Below are 15,778 nucleotides of genomic sequence, written 5' to 3' on the forward strand. Positions count from 1 at the left end.
TTTACCACACTATATAACTGCTGCCTGGGGTGGTCATGAAGTTTAGGGAAGTATTATTCCCTGACAGCTTTGTCCCTCTTCTTTTTTTTTTTTTTTTGGCTGGGCAATGGGGGTTAAGTGACTTGCCCAGGGTCACACAGCTAGTAAGTCAAGTGTCTGAGGCCGGATTTGAACTCAGGTACTCCTGAATCCAAGGCCGGTTCTTTATCCACTGCGCCACCTAGCCGCCCCTTGTCCCTCTTCTTTTATGGCAAATTCCTATAATCATGTCACGTGATCAGCATGAACACAATATTGGATCTTCATCCCTTAAGTTAATACTGGAATATATGGGTTACTATAGTGAGATGCAGGAATTCTAGTCCTTTATGTTTTCTAAAAAAAACCTAGAGTGTATAAGCATATGGCTTTCTCATCTGTCTATTATTAGTTATGCATTAAAACTGAATCAGAAACATTTTAAGTCTATTTTAAAGAAAAGAATTTTAATACAATTAGGTGCAGGTAACTTACAGAATGTATTGTTACACCTAAGGAAAAGTTAAATCTATTTGTGTTTATTATGTAATGTGGAAACAACACCTGTCTGTAGAGCATGTCCTGTAATACGAACATGATTTATTATGGATAACTTGTTTGACATACACTATTTTGAAATTAATTACTTAAGTGTCATCCTAAGTTTTTTACTACAATTGAAGTTAACTTTGATATAAGTTCATTTGTGGTCATCTTCTTACTAAAGTAATCTGTAACCTAAGTTTTATGTAAGGATTAGATCTTAAACAATTGAGTAAAATTTTTTGGAGAAAAAAACCATTAAGGTCAAGCGAATATGTATGTAATTTGGAAAGATTTAAGAGTTCTGCCTTCTCTGGTACTTTGAAACATTTAAGTTATATGGCTTGTATGTATCAAGGCAGTGGTAACCCTTTGGCCCTGTTAACAATGTTTGTCAGATACAGAGTTAGATAAAGCTGCAAACAGCATGGGGCACTCAAGTCATGAATTCTTTAAGGTTCAGGTAAAGTGCAAGGCCTTGATTTTGATATTCCTCTTATAGCTCTATTGTTAGTAAGATCAAAACCATAAGGTTTGAGGTAATTTTTACCACATGGACTGGTTATTGGAGAAGTAAAATTTGAGAGGCTGTACTGATTTGTATTGAGATCTGTTTTGCAAGAGATTTAAACAGGAACATGTGAGGAGTCTCTATAAAGTAATCTGAGACCAGAGAAGTAAATCTGGGGCAGCTAGGTGGCACAGTGGATAGAGCACTGGCCCTGGATTCAGGAGGATCTGAGTTCAAATCCAGCCTCAGACACTTAACACATAGTAGCTGTGTGACCCTGGGCAAGTCACTTAACCCCAATTGCCTCACCCCCCCCCCAAAAAAAAAAAAGAAAGGAAGAAAGAAAGAAAGAAAGAAAGGAAGGAAGGAAGGAAGGAAGGAAGGAAGGAAGGAAGGAAGGAAGGAAGGAAGGAAGGAAGGAAGGAAGGAAGGAAGGAAGGAAGGAAGGAAGGAAGGAAGGAAGGAAGGAAGGAAGGAAGGAAGGAAAGAAATCTACTGAAGAGATGCCCTGGAGATAAGACATCTTTCAGACTGTTCCAAGAAAAGGATTTCCAGAGACCAGACAACTACATGGGACATCTGAGATGCAGGATGAAATTGCTTATTAAATGAACACTGGGAGTGTGTTACTGAAATTACGAGACTTGATATTAGCTAATGCTGTTAACCATGATTACTGTTATAATCTTGGTAGTTATTGACATTTGTTCCTTGGGGTTGTTACCAAAAATATGATGAGCATAAAGTTTTCCAAGGAACAAAAAGAGCTTTGAAAGGACACTATTGGATTTTTGGTCAAAGTGCTTACACATGTCTCCCCCAAAATTGGACAGGTTTATGTTATATTGGATTAATTAGGCCCCAATTTTTCCTCCTAGAAGACATCCACGGGAAAGACTTAGGTATTCAATTATATGAAGAGCTAAGAAGACAAAAAGGAGTATAGATACAGGACTCACTGTCACAGGCAATGCTAATGGATGGGGAAATGAATGGCCCCCACAAAGAATAATTCAGGTTTATGGGCCAGTTACCTGGGTCCAAGATGGGAGTTAGGGTTATCAAACCCCAATCTATATTCTGAATAGGCTCATCAGACTGCAAGCCATGTTAGAAATAATAACCAATCAGACTGCCACGGCTCTGGACTATTGGCTGATCAAGTCACGCAGATGAGGGAAGTTATGTTACAACATAGGTTGGTCCTAGACTATCTGCTGGCTAAAGATGGAGGTGTCTGTGGAAAAATGAATTTAAGCACTTGTCTAAAAATTGATGATAAAGTGAGAGTAGTGAAGGAAATAACAACTAATATTAGGAAAATGGTGCATGTGCCAGCACAAAAGTGGAACTCCATTTGGAATAATGGGTGGCTATCCTGGCTCACTAGAAATTGGTGGAAACAAATTGGTTTCTTTGTATTATGTGCCATTTCTGGATTGATATCAATTCCATGTCTCATCCCATGTTTTATGAATTTAATTACCAGGGCAGTGGAAGGAATGCAAGTTATTACTGTGCCAAAAGCAAATATTAGGGGCTTGGGAAGGGTCCTGATGATGGTACTAAGAAAATCCAAAAGCAAAGAAGAATAATATAATATTATGGAGGCAGAGGGGATGTGTTACCAAATGCTTCAGAAACTGGAGGAGATGTGTAGAATTAGTGAGAAAAGCAGCATAATGGACAAATAAAAGAGGAGGGATTGGGGCAGCTAGGTGGCACAGTGGATAGAGCACTGGCTCTGGAGTCAGGAAGACCTGAGTTCAAATCCAGCTTCGGACACTTAACACTAGCTGTGTGGCCCTAGGCAAGTCATTTAACCCCAATTGCCTCACCCAAAATAAAAAAAATTTTAAAAAATTAAAGAGGAGGGATTTAGAAAAATGTGTCTGGTGTCTCACACCAGAATAATGCTGTTATCTCAAGAAAAACAGGAACAGGGAATGAGTCTGGGTAAGGAAGGAAGACTGAAGAAGGGGGCCTCAAGGCCAGTAGTTTAGTTAGTTTAGTGTGCCAGAGGTTAAGGCTAAGTTTGTACTGTGCTTGCTTAATTAACTTACATAAATTATCTCACACACCCTTGGGAGGGAAGATGGCTCATTTTTATGTACATGTGATGTATGTAATAGGAGGGGGGACATGCTCAAATATGAAGAGACATTCTGGAAAAATTATGCACTTCTTAGTACCAGCCAATGGGGAATGGAGGGGAGGAAAATCTGCATTAGAATTAGGAATAAAAGAGTTTGCTGCAGCAAGAACATACAGCACTTCTTTACAGTGTGTGCTTATTATTATAAGAATGTAATAAAGCCTTCATATCTTAACCAAAATGGAAAATCCCAAATTTTATTTCTCACATAAGGAAATTTGAGTAGAAAAGAAGAAACTATCTTTCAGCTTTGGATAAGAGGAAGAATATATGACTAAACAAGGAATAAAGAGAATGATGACAATAAAAAGGGACAACTTTAATTACATAAAAGTAAAGTTTGTATACAAACAAAACCAAAGTAGCTAAAATTAGAAGGGAAATAGACAAATATGAAAAAAAAATGTTTCCATTATATTTTTCTGTACAGGTCTCATATCCAAGACATAAGAGGAACTGATTCAGTTACATAAGAATAACAGCAACTCCCCAGTTGATAAATGGGTAAAGGACATGAACAGACAGATTTCAAAGGAAGAAATCCAAGCTACCAATAACTCTATAAAAAGAATGCTCCAGATCACTAACAATTAGAGAAATGCAAATGAAAACAACTGAGATTCTACTTCACACTGATTAGATTGGCAAAGATGACAAAAAAGGAAAATGATAATTTTTTTCACAGCCTGTGGGAAAAGAGCCATATTACTGAACTGTTAGTGGAGATATGAATTGGTCCAGCCATTCTAAAAAGCACTTTGGAACTATGCACCAAAAGCCACAAAACTGCATATCCAAAGAGATCAAAGCAAGAGGGAAAAGATCCACATGTACAAAAATATTTATAGCATCTCTTTTCGTAGTACAAAGTACTAGAAACTAAGGAAGTGCCAATCAATTGAGGAATGCCTAAACAAGTTTTGGTATATGAATGTACATAATGCTATTGAGCTATAAAAATGATAAAAGGAATGCTTTCAAAGAAACTTAGGAAGACTTTTATGAAATGAGCAGAACCAGGAGAACAATTTAGCAATCACAAAAACATTGTAAAGATAAACAACTTTGAAAGACTCAAGCCCTCTAATCAATGCAAAAACCTACCATGATTCCAGAGATTGATAATGTCTACTGACAGAGATATATGATGGACCCAAGATGCAAAATAAGATATATTCTCAGACAAGGCCAATGTAGGAACCTGTTTTGTTCCATTATTCATATTTGTTAAAAAAAAAAAAAAAGATCTCTCTTTTTTTCAACCGAGTGGGAGAGGGGAGATAGAGACAGGGGAGCCAAAAGACAGAAAAGAATAAAAATATTTATAAAGAAAAAGGAAAGAAAATAGGGTCACTGAAGCATTTCTAAATGCATAGAAGAGAACAGAAGGGCAGAAAAAAACTGAGACAGAAGGTATATGTTTGGAAGTTACATTTATCACATTTGAACAAATAGTGAGTTGTACAAAATAGAGATCCAAATTTAAAAAAAATTTTTCTTTGGTGAAGCAATTGGGGTTAAGTGACTTGACCAGGGTCACATAGCTAGTAAGTGCTAAGTGTCTGAGCTTGGATTTGAACTCAGGTCCTTCTGAATCCAGGGTCGGTGCTATATCCACTGCACCACCTAGTTGCCCCGAGATCCACAGTTTTATGTACAATCTTCTCCTGTCACAATTTCTATATGGAAATTCCTATTTCTTTTGGTGTTTATTAAGTTTAGAATTAAAAATGAAAAAATACTTGTATCAGTAAAGAAAAAATAATTTTCTCTGTACCACAATAAATAATAAAAATGTTGATACATGGTGATGCTTTTATAACTGTGTCAAAATATCTATATGTACATTTACACATGTGGGAAAATATGATATAAATAATTTATTTTTTGATCTGAGTTAACTGAGTTCATAGCTTAAAAAATAAGAAAAGAACCTTTAAGAGCAATATATATGAACAGGTATAAAATTATGTAACCAAGAATACTAAGTCAAGTAGGATTTAACTAAAAATCCTTCCTGTAAGAAATGACTTTGTGATAATTGTTGGAGAAGATGTGAGAAAATTGGAACACCAATGTGTTTTTGATGGAGTTGTGAATTGATTCAACTATTCTGGAAAGCAATTTGGAACTATGTCCAAAGGGCTATCAAACTGCATACCCTTTGAACCAGCAATACCACTATGAGGTCTGTATCCCAAGCACATCATAAAAAAGGGAAAAGGACCCACATGTACAAAAATATTTATAGCAGCTCTTTTTGTGGTGGCAAAGAATTGGAAATTGAGAGGATGCCCATCATCTGAGGAATGGCTGAACAAGTTGTGGTATATGAATGTAATGGAATACTATTATGCTATAAGAAATGATGAGCAGGTGGATTTCAGATAAACCTGGGAAGACTTTAAATGAACTGATGCTGAGTGAGGCAAGCAGAATCAGGAGAACATTGTACACAGCAATAGCAACACTGTGTGATGATCAACTGTGATAGTCTTAGCTCTTCTCATCAATATAATGATCAGAGACAATTCCAAAAGACTCATGATGGAAAATGCTCTCCATATCCACAAAAAGAATTATGGAGTCTGAATGTAGATCAAAGCATACTATTTTCACTTTTTTGTTTCTTCTTTCTTGTGGTTTTCCCTTTTCTGATTCTTCTTTTACGACATAACTAATGTGGAAATATGTTTAATATGATTGTACATATATAACCTACATCAGATTGTTTGCTTTCCTGGGGAGGGGGGATGGTGGGAGAAAAATTTGTAATCCAAAATCTTACAAAAATGAATGGTGAAAACTATCTTTACATGTAATTGGGAAAATAAAATAAAATACTATTTAAAAATAAGTGATTTTAAATACAAATCATTAAACAAAAATTTTGAAATATTTTTATGGTCCAATATAGTATTTATATTTTATAGTCCAACCATATCCTCTCCCCCACTCTTGCCATTGTTGAGGCATTCCTTGTAACAAATAATTAAAAAGAGAGAAAAGTTCAGTAAAACTAACTATAGGCGGCTAAAATTAGCCTCGAATGGGCTGCCCCTCCCCCAGTGTCTGGTCTCCCCGAAACCACCCCAGACACATAAGCCATGCCACGCCTAGCCCAGGTCCCACTCAGCAGGGATGCACACGAAAAACCTCAGGAACTCAGGGACGTGTCAGCTTCCTCCCCCCAGCCCCCTAGCTCCTGATACATGTGGCATGGGGCTCTGCTGGCCCTGTGGGCACCAGCAAATTAGCTTGGAGTGAGGGGGCGTGGTCAGCGCAAGGTTTGAGGAGAGAGAAGGGTTATATAGCCTGGGAGGTAGAGATGCTAGGGGGGTCACTATGGTGAAGCAGGGTCGCTACAGAGAGAGACACAGACAATGAGAAGAGTGAGAGTGAAAGGACTAGTGAAGACACTGAGAAAGGGGAGCACAGACAGCAGACAGGCGGCCACACCCACAGGCCAGAGGTGTGCTGGGGGTTGTAAGCAGAGGCTGTGGCAGGAGAGAAAGTTAAAAGAGAAAGTGGAGAGTTCGTTGGCAGAAATTCACAGATGTATTTTACTTTTGTTATCCTTGTTTCTACATTTAACTCTAAGTTTATTCACCTAAATAAACCCTGTATTTGCTTTAATTAAGAGGCATTTTAATCCTTTTTAAAATCAGGCTGGGAGAGGCAGTGGGCAGGTTGGGTCTCCATACCAGGCTTATTGAACCTGGGGGAATTTTTAAACCCCCAGGCAGGTAGGCAGCTAATTTAAATTTAAAAGCATTTTAAAGCATTTAAAAAGCATTTAAAAGCAGTCAGATAGCCAGCCAGGAGTTCAAAGATTAGGCGCACCAGTTAAGTAATTTTTACAGACCAGTTATAATTTTTCAGCCAGCTATAATTTTTCACATGCTAACACAGTTGTAAATTTACAGATTAGCAGTTATAGTTAATATTTTTTTTTACATAACCAAGCCTTCACTCAAGTAGGAGTCTACTAAATGCTCCATATTTATAATCTCTCACTTTTGGAAAGGAGGGAGGAAGTTGCATTTTCCTATCTCTTAATTCAATGCCAGACTTGATGAGTATAATTATGCATTACCCTTTTTTTCCATTTTTTAGGTACTTTTTACTTGGCATTGTTGAAGGCAAGGATATTGTTTTCTGATTCTACTGACTTCATTTTCTACCAATTCATGTTTTCCCAGACTAGTTTGAATTTTTCATAGTCATTGTTTCTTAGATTTAAGTACACCAATTTGTTTAGCAGTTCCCAAATTAATGTGCACTTATTTTATTACCAGTTCTTTTCAACTATAAAAAGTGCTAAATATAAATACTTTGGTGTGTTGGATCCTTAATTTTTGTTAATCATTTCCTTGCAGGATATGTCTAGAAATCAAATCTCATGGTCTGAATAGAATATAATTATAAATTCCTTTTCAGAAAGGTTGTGCCAAATCACAGCTCCTTAAATAATGTATTACTGTACCTGTCTTCCCACAGCATTGACTATTCTCATCGATTATCATTGTTGCTAATTTTTTGGATGTGAGGTGAAATGTCAGTTGTTTTGATTTATATTTGTTATTATTAATGATTTGAAAATAATCAGAGAAGTAATTTAAAGGATTATCTGAAATACTAACACACAGTTATATGCCAGCATTAATTAAGACTTAAAAGAAATAGATGATTATTTTAGAATATAAAATTAAGAGAGTAAATCTCAAACTTAAGTGTTAAATTCACGATGCTCCAGCTAGTTAGTGAGGCTGAAACCAGATCAAAAGGTAAATGGAATGTTAAATACAAAATAAATTAAAATACAATACAATATAGATCATGTTAATTTGTGGTTTTCTAAGTCAATATGCAAGCAGCAAGGATACACTATTCATTTGAGTTTGACACCACTATCTTAAACAATCTGGTTTAAGAAAAGGAAATTGAATTATAAAGGTATTAACAAAGAAAAAATCCAGACCACATGAATTTATAGAAGAATTCAATCAAAATTTTAATGGACAATACATATCTATACTACACAAATTATTCTAAAAACTGAGAAACATATCATAAACTCTTTTATGGAACAAATATAGGTCTAATATCCAAACCACAGAAGGATAAGGAAAAGAAAGAGAATTATATATAAATACCATTTGTGAATATATAAAAATTATTCACTACAATCAATTTAAATTTGTAGAAGGGATGTAAGGATGAAAGTTATAAACAAACAAAGAGAAGTAATAAATTTAAAAATTCTATGCCACATAACTATACCAAAGAATCTATCCATTAACATCACGTAAATCTGGGGCAGCTAGGTGGCGCAGTGGATAGAGCACCAGCCCTGGATTCAGGAGTACCTGAGTTCAAATCCAGTCTCAAGACACAACACTTACTAGCTGTGTGACCCTGGGCAAGTCACTTAACCCCAATTGCCTTACTAAAAACAAACAAACAAACAAACAAAAAACACCGTGTAAATCTGAGTGTATCCATGATTTCCATACTCTTTGGAGATGCGACAGGGAGCTATGCCAGGTAAATGTGACAACCCTCTTGTACCACAGCTTGGGGGGAAGACTACACAGGTTAAGGAGATAGCTCTCTCTTAGGGAAGCTGACCTATGTGCCAGGCACAGAAATAACAGCTACATGTGTTTTGATCCCCTTTAGAAATCAGCATCCTACCTGGATTATAAACTCAATGCTAATGAAACACTAGCCCATCTCCTTTTGTAATTTCAGCCTATCAGAATTGACTTCTCTTGTTACCAAAGTTTATTTTTAAAAGATTAAGCACAGCCTGAGCTCAGGGTCAGGCCCATGCAATGCATATGCCTTGTATGTAATAATAAAATCCTTTCACTATAATTTCCTGAGCCTTCCTGTTTATTAGGGTAAAATTCTAACAAAAGCCTTTCCTTTCAACAATATCAACAGATGCAGAAAAATTCCTTGGGCAAAGTACAAAACTTATTTATGCTATAAGCTCTACAAAATTTAGGTTTAGAAACTTGGAGCTCGATAAACATCAAACCATGAACATTTCCCTATATGATGGACAAAAGAAAAAGAAAACTATCCATAAAACCATGAATCTTCATTGTGTACGACTTGTTTTTATTTTGTATATTCAAATATAATATAGTAGTTTCATGATCACCATGCTTTTTTGTTTCCTTTAGAACGTTCTTTTACTTTCTTCAGTTTTTTAAAAATAATTCTGTTCTTTTCTTCCTTTTTTGTTTTAATATCATTATGGCTATCACCTTATTTCCTCCCCAACTTTGCCATCCCTCAAAAAATAAAAGCTCTCTCTTGTTATAATCATACAAACCAATACACATATAGGTCATTTTGCGGGGTGGGTGGAATTATGTCTCATTCTGCAGCTTGAATCTATCACCTTTTTGTCAAAAGATGGGTAGCATGATTCATCAGTTGTGTGGAGTCATGACTGGTTACTGCATTGATCATTCTTAAGTCATTTGCCACTATCTTCCCCTATGATATTGTAGGAACTTAAATAACAAAACACACTGAGGGAGAGATAAGTGATGGCAAGTCAAACCAACCACCATTATCGTCTCACCCACAACCTGCCCTCAGACTCTAAAGGAGATAATCCAAGAACCTGAGAAGAAGTCATAGGAATAACAATGCTCCCTCCTAAACCATAAGCCCTACTTCCAGCCTAGTTCCAATAGCCATCATCTAGGGGAACAGCTCCTGTGGAGAAGGGGCCAGGGCAGGCAAGCCAGCAGAGCTGATGCAGCAAGACACCCCGAGGGAGATACAGGAAGCAGCATGTGGTTGTCAACTAAAAACATACTACCATCTTGACTACTGCCTCCTCTCAGACCAAAAAAAAAAAAAAAAAAGATAGGTCATTAGTCCATCTATGACAGTGTTAGTAAAATTGTATCTTGGATATCTGCGATTGAGGCATTAAATGTCATCTGGCCATGACAAAACTTAGGACATCACCAAAAGCTTAAAAACTATTTAGCTATTTGACATGACAGAAGGCACACCCCTTTCCATGATCCCCAGAAAGCCTATCTGTGTGGACAGTTTTTTTTTTCTTTCAGTTTTTAATTGGAAGAGGTTGGGGGAGAAGAAGGGGTTTTCTACAAATAAAATGGGGGCCACTGAAACATCCAAACAAAAGATATAAAAAGTAGGAAGTTCAGAAGGGAATAAAGACAGTTTTGAAAGTGTAAAATTTATTATATACTTTTAAACAGTGACATGAAATGGAGAGTTTTAATTCCATATACAATCATCTTTTTTGTGTTCTGCCATATATATTCTCTTTTTTGATGTTTTAAGTTCAGAATTAAAAAAAAATTAAATTAACAAAAAAAGCAAGAAAAAATATGTAATGTTAACTTTCTCACAGTGGCTGACATAGATAAGATGAAGTTTCCTTTGAGAGACTAGGGGTGGGAGACTTGCAGTGTGAAAACTCAGGATCCTGGCTGCTCAGTTAGGTATTTTAAGAATATACTGGTCATAAGAGTGCAGAAGATTCCATATATAGTCTGGAATGAGCTAATGACATCAGAACTTGAGTTAAGCTAACAACACAAAAGGTTATAGCTGAGCCCAGCTTTTCTGCTCTAGCTAGGGTATAGAAGGGATAATAAAAGATGAAATAATGATCAAGACATTTGAAGAGAAATCTCAATTAAGTCTCTTCATCTAGCCCAGATGTGTACAAACAGACAGAAGCTTGAAAGTAAATGGCAACACACTTAGCACAAGAACAAGCTCAGGTAAACAATCTGGAAGCCTACCAGTGCTCTGATCATTCCAGGGGCATCTGAAGATTTCAGTGCTCTGTTTCTGGGAGACAAGGAGCTCTAGTATTTAGAAGGGGAAGATGTATTTGGGGTGGGAATTCACAGTGCTCTGATTGTGGAAACAGGGCCAGGAACTGGCATTGATTTGAGCTGGACATGTCAGTTGTAGGAAAATCCACAACACTCTGATCACAGGCTACCCAAAGGATCATGAGACCACAGTATTTCCACTGTAGACATGTCACAGATACTTGGAACCTGCCTGTACTCCCAGTGCTTTCACTGTAGAGAAAATAAAAGCTCAAAAATCAAGGTCAGGACAAATAGGGCCTGACTACCCAATTCAAGAGTGTGGGAAAGAGCAGATCTGGCTCTGGCATAGTCACAAGTCATGAACTAAGGCGTAAACAAGAGAAGACACTAATCTTTATGAAGAAATATCATGGGTCAAGAGATTCCCAAGAACTAAATCTAGAAGAGGAGGGTAACTCTACAACAATTACAAAGAGAGCTTTAAATAGCTTGTCCATAGGGAGTACAAGAGATCTATAAGAAATGAAGCAAATGATTAAAAAAAATTATTAGTGAAACAAGAGCTCTGGAGAAAGAAATTATAAGGAGAAAAAAAGTTTTAAAAAGAAAATGGAAAAACTTACCACTTAATGGACTTTCTGAAAATTAGAATGGAGTGAACAGTACCAAATGAGACAAGAATCATTAGAAAAAATGAAAAGATTTAAAAAGATAAAAGAAAATGTAAAGTATCTATTATAAAAAATAACTGACCTAGTCAACAGGTGAAAGAGAGAAAATTTATCATTGTACTCCCTGAATACCATTACTAAACAACTCCTAACCAAAGCAGAAGAAAAGACAAGTGTTACTGCAGAATCCTAAGATCTTTAAGGGATATAAAAGTTAAATAAGACAAAGAGAGGCCTTGCAGAGGTGTTGGTTCTGTTGTAATAGTCATAAGAAAGGAAAGGATAGGGAAGAGAAAAGGAGTACCCTTAGGAAGAAATGAAGGAGGTAGAACATTGTATTTCTTATAATTGGCATGCACCACAAGAAGAAAATATAAAAATGGATGAAGTGATAGGGGTAATGAGTATCACATGAAACTCACTCATCTCAGTCAAAGGAAGGCTGAATATTGAAATGACAAATCCACCTATAAGAGGGATAGATGAGATCCTGATATTGTGGTGCTAGTTAATATCTTCTCCAGTCCTCAAAACATGAAAGTCAAACCCCTGGCTCCTCAACTGACCAGAGCTGATGACATACCTGTGAGCATTGACAGGGTGGTAGTTTTCCCTGCTCCATTATGTCCTAGAAGAACAGTGATTTGTCCCTCATAAAAATTCATAGTCAGATCATTTACTGCATGCTTCTTAATATGGTTTAAGATGAACACCTGTGGAATAGAAAAATAAAGAGTAATTTTATAAATATTCACATACATATAGATATAAATACCTGGCATTTTTGAAGAATTTATGACATATTAATCTCTTGTTGAAACCATCAAATCCAAAGACAAAAATACAGAAGGAAAAGCATTTCTACTTCATAGTGTAAAATGATTTGAAGCTTATTTAATAGAAAATTTATTTCAAGGCATCTCTGAATGATACTTTAGAATATAGGAAGAATACACAATGCTTTCAATTCTTCCAGAATAGCATGCTATGAAGCTGCAATGGAGAGATAAAGGGAAAAGCAAGGATCCAAAGTCACAAGGATCCAAAATCACAAGACTTTGGGTCTCCCAAGGTCTATTTTAATTGCACTAGAGAGGAAAGAAACAAGCAGTATAAAACACAGTTGGGTGGCTCTTCTAAAACTTCATACAAGGGGTGATGAGAACCTTAATTAGCAGAAATATTTATTTTTCAACACATATCAAGAAAAGAAATAAAAATCCAATATTTGAGTATGCTGTTAAAACTAAAAAAATAGCAAATTATTAATCCTCAAATGAGGACAAACATGGAACTCTAAAACCTCAATGAGAAATGGTAAGTAAAACAGAAAGGATCATTGAGGTGATAAAACAACAGAATTATTTTGTAAGAACAACGAAGGAGGTTAGTTTAGTGTTAGGTCCCATAGGAGTCCAACTTGCCTTCTTTTACTGCAGCAATGCTCTAAAAAGAGCATGAGATTGTGGACAATGGAAGAGGAGTTCCACCAGAAAAGCCACCTGGACTGCAGTTAAGTAGATTAAAACTCTTGGCAGTGCCATGGAAAGAGAAGCATCCTAACTAGGAAAGAGAATACTAGCAGTGGGGGGAGTTGGGAGTGGGGAGGAGAAAGGGCTAGGGAAGAATGACCAGTAAAGCCTTCATGCACAAAATGGTGCCTGAGTTGTGTATTAAAGAAAGAGAGGGACTCTATAAGGTGGGGATAAGGAGTCAGTGCATGCCAAGTATAAGGGATGGCCAGTGTAAAGGCAAAGAGATGATATATAGAAACAGAAAGGAGGCTAATTTGGCTGAATCACAGACTTCAGGACCAGGTGTAATGTCCAGCAAGGCTGAAAAGGTAGTTTGGGGTTAGGTTGTGAAGGGCTTCAAAAGTTAAACAGAAGAGTTTATATTTTATTCTAGGAGCAATAGGAAACTACTGGAGTTGGTTAATTATAGGAGTTACATATCTCTGCTTAGGGAAAAATTACCTTGTATAGAATGGACTAAAGTAGAGAGACCAATTAGAAGGCTGTTGCAATAATCAAGGTGATGAGGGCTTGAACTGGGAGTAGCTATGTGAGTGGAGAGCAGGAGTCATATATGAAAGGTGTTGTGAGGTAGAAATTGCAAGATTTAGAGACTTAATGGATATGTGGAAAGAGGATGAGTGAGTTCATGATAATACAGAGAAACTGACACTTGAAGTATGATGATGATGCCTTCCACAGACAATAGGACATCTGGAAGAAGGAAGGTCTAGGTGTAAAGATAATGAATTAATTCAATATCTACTAGGCAATTCATGATTCTGGATTGAAAGGCAAAGTCTGAAGGATTGGAAGCATCTGCACAGAGTTAATAATTAAATTCTTGAGAACTTCTCAAGTTACTAACAGAAAAAGTATAGAAGTCGAAAACAAGAGGACCTAAGAAAGAACCATGGGGAACACACTCACAATTAGGGGGCATGTGCAGACAGGTGAGAGGTCAACCAGTAGAGAGCAGGGTCATAAAAATCCAAAGAGAAAACAGGATGATCAACACTGTTACATATAGCATATAGGTTAAGAAGGATTAGAATTGAGATCACTGTAGAAAGCAGTTTCAGTTGAGGGATGATGTTGGAAGCCAGATTGCAAATGGTTACATGAGGAGGAGAAGAGGAAGTGCAAGTAGTGAGTATACATAACATTTTAAAGGAGTTTGCCTGAGAAATGGAGGAAAGAAATATGATAGCTTGAGGGGACTGTAGGATCTACTGAAATGTTTTTTAGAAAGAGGATAACTAGGGGCAGCTAGATGGCGCAGTGGTTAAAGCACCGGCCCTGAATTCAGGAGTACCTGAGTTCAAATCCGGCCTCAGACACTTGACACTTACTAGCTGTGTGACCCTGGGCAAGTCACTTAACCCCCATTGCCTGCAAAAAAAAAAGAGGGTAACTTGGGCATTCTTAAGGCAGTAGGAAAAGAAGGAACTAACAGGAAAGGTTGAAAATTCAAGAGAAATGGAGGATGATTGAGGATGAAATCTATAGGAGAAAACAGGAAAATATCACCATCATCTACAAGGGCTGGCCTTGGCCAGTAGAAAGGCCACCCCTTTGTCACAGAGTGGGGAGATGTGGTCAAGGAGTTTGAGAATAAAGAGAATGGAAGACTAGTGAGCATTGATAAATGAAAGCTGGTTCTTGAAAAAAAATAAACTGTTAATGTGATTAAGAATAAAGTCAAGTTGTCATTATTAAAAATTTAAAAAGCAAATGAAGCTGAAATAAATGAAAATATAAATAGCTGTTTTGTCTAATTATGTGATAATAAAATGGTAAACTTTGATGAACATACAAAAATATAAAACATCCAGATTAACAGAAGAAAAAGAGAATTTAACACAATTCCAATAAAAGAAATTGATCAAGCCACAAATGAACTCCCAAGGAAAAATCCCCAGGAACAGATGGATTCTCAAATCTATCAATCATTCAAAGATTAATTTTAATGTTACATAAACTACTTGCAAAAATAAGAGGGGCAGCTAGGTGGCGCAGTGGATAGAGCACCGGCCCTGGAGTCAAGAGGACCTGAGTTCAAATCTGGCCTCAGATACTTAATACTTACTAGCTGTGTGACCCTAGGCAAGTCACTTAACCCCAATTGCCTCACCAACAAACAAACAAACAAAAAAAAAATAATAAAAGAATGTATCCTATCCAATTCTCTCTATGACTCAAATATGGTCTTTATACCTCAACTAGGGAGAGACAAAGCAAGGAAACTATACTATAGATGGATATCCTTAATGAATATAGATGTAAAAACTTCAAAGAAAAAATTAGCAAAGAGGCTATAGCAACACATGCAGAAAACTATACATTATGACCAGGTAAGATGTATACTAGGAATGCAAGGTTGGTTCTATATTAGGAAAATGATAAATATGACAGACCATATTAACAACAAAGACAATTAAGATCACATAATAATATTAACAGATGAACAGAATGCAACATATTTTTCTATTTGTTTTTTTTTTTTTTTGAGACTTGAT

General features: G+C 36.5%; 1 protein-coding gene across 1 annotated transcript in view; it reads right to left on the reverse strand.

The window, feature by feature from the left end:
• Positions 1–15,778, reverse strand: part of LOC122751459 (phospholipid-transporting ATPase ABCA3-like) — a 211,829-nt gene that overhangs the window by 121,227 nt on the left and 74,824 nt on the right. The window contains 1 exon segment of the mRNA XM_043998522.1: positions 12,329–12,458. Coding sequence (XP_043854457.1) covers positions 12,329–12,458 — 130 coding nt within the window.

The sequence above is a fragment of the Dromiciops gliroides genome, chromosome 1, assembly GCF_019393635.1.
Source record: "Dromiciops gliroides isolate mDroGli1 chromosome 1, mDroGli1.pri, whole genome shotgun sequence".
NCBI classification, from domain to species: Eukaryota; Metazoa; Chordata; class Mammalia; order Microbiotheria; family Microbiotheriidae; genus Dromiciops; species Dromiciops gliroides.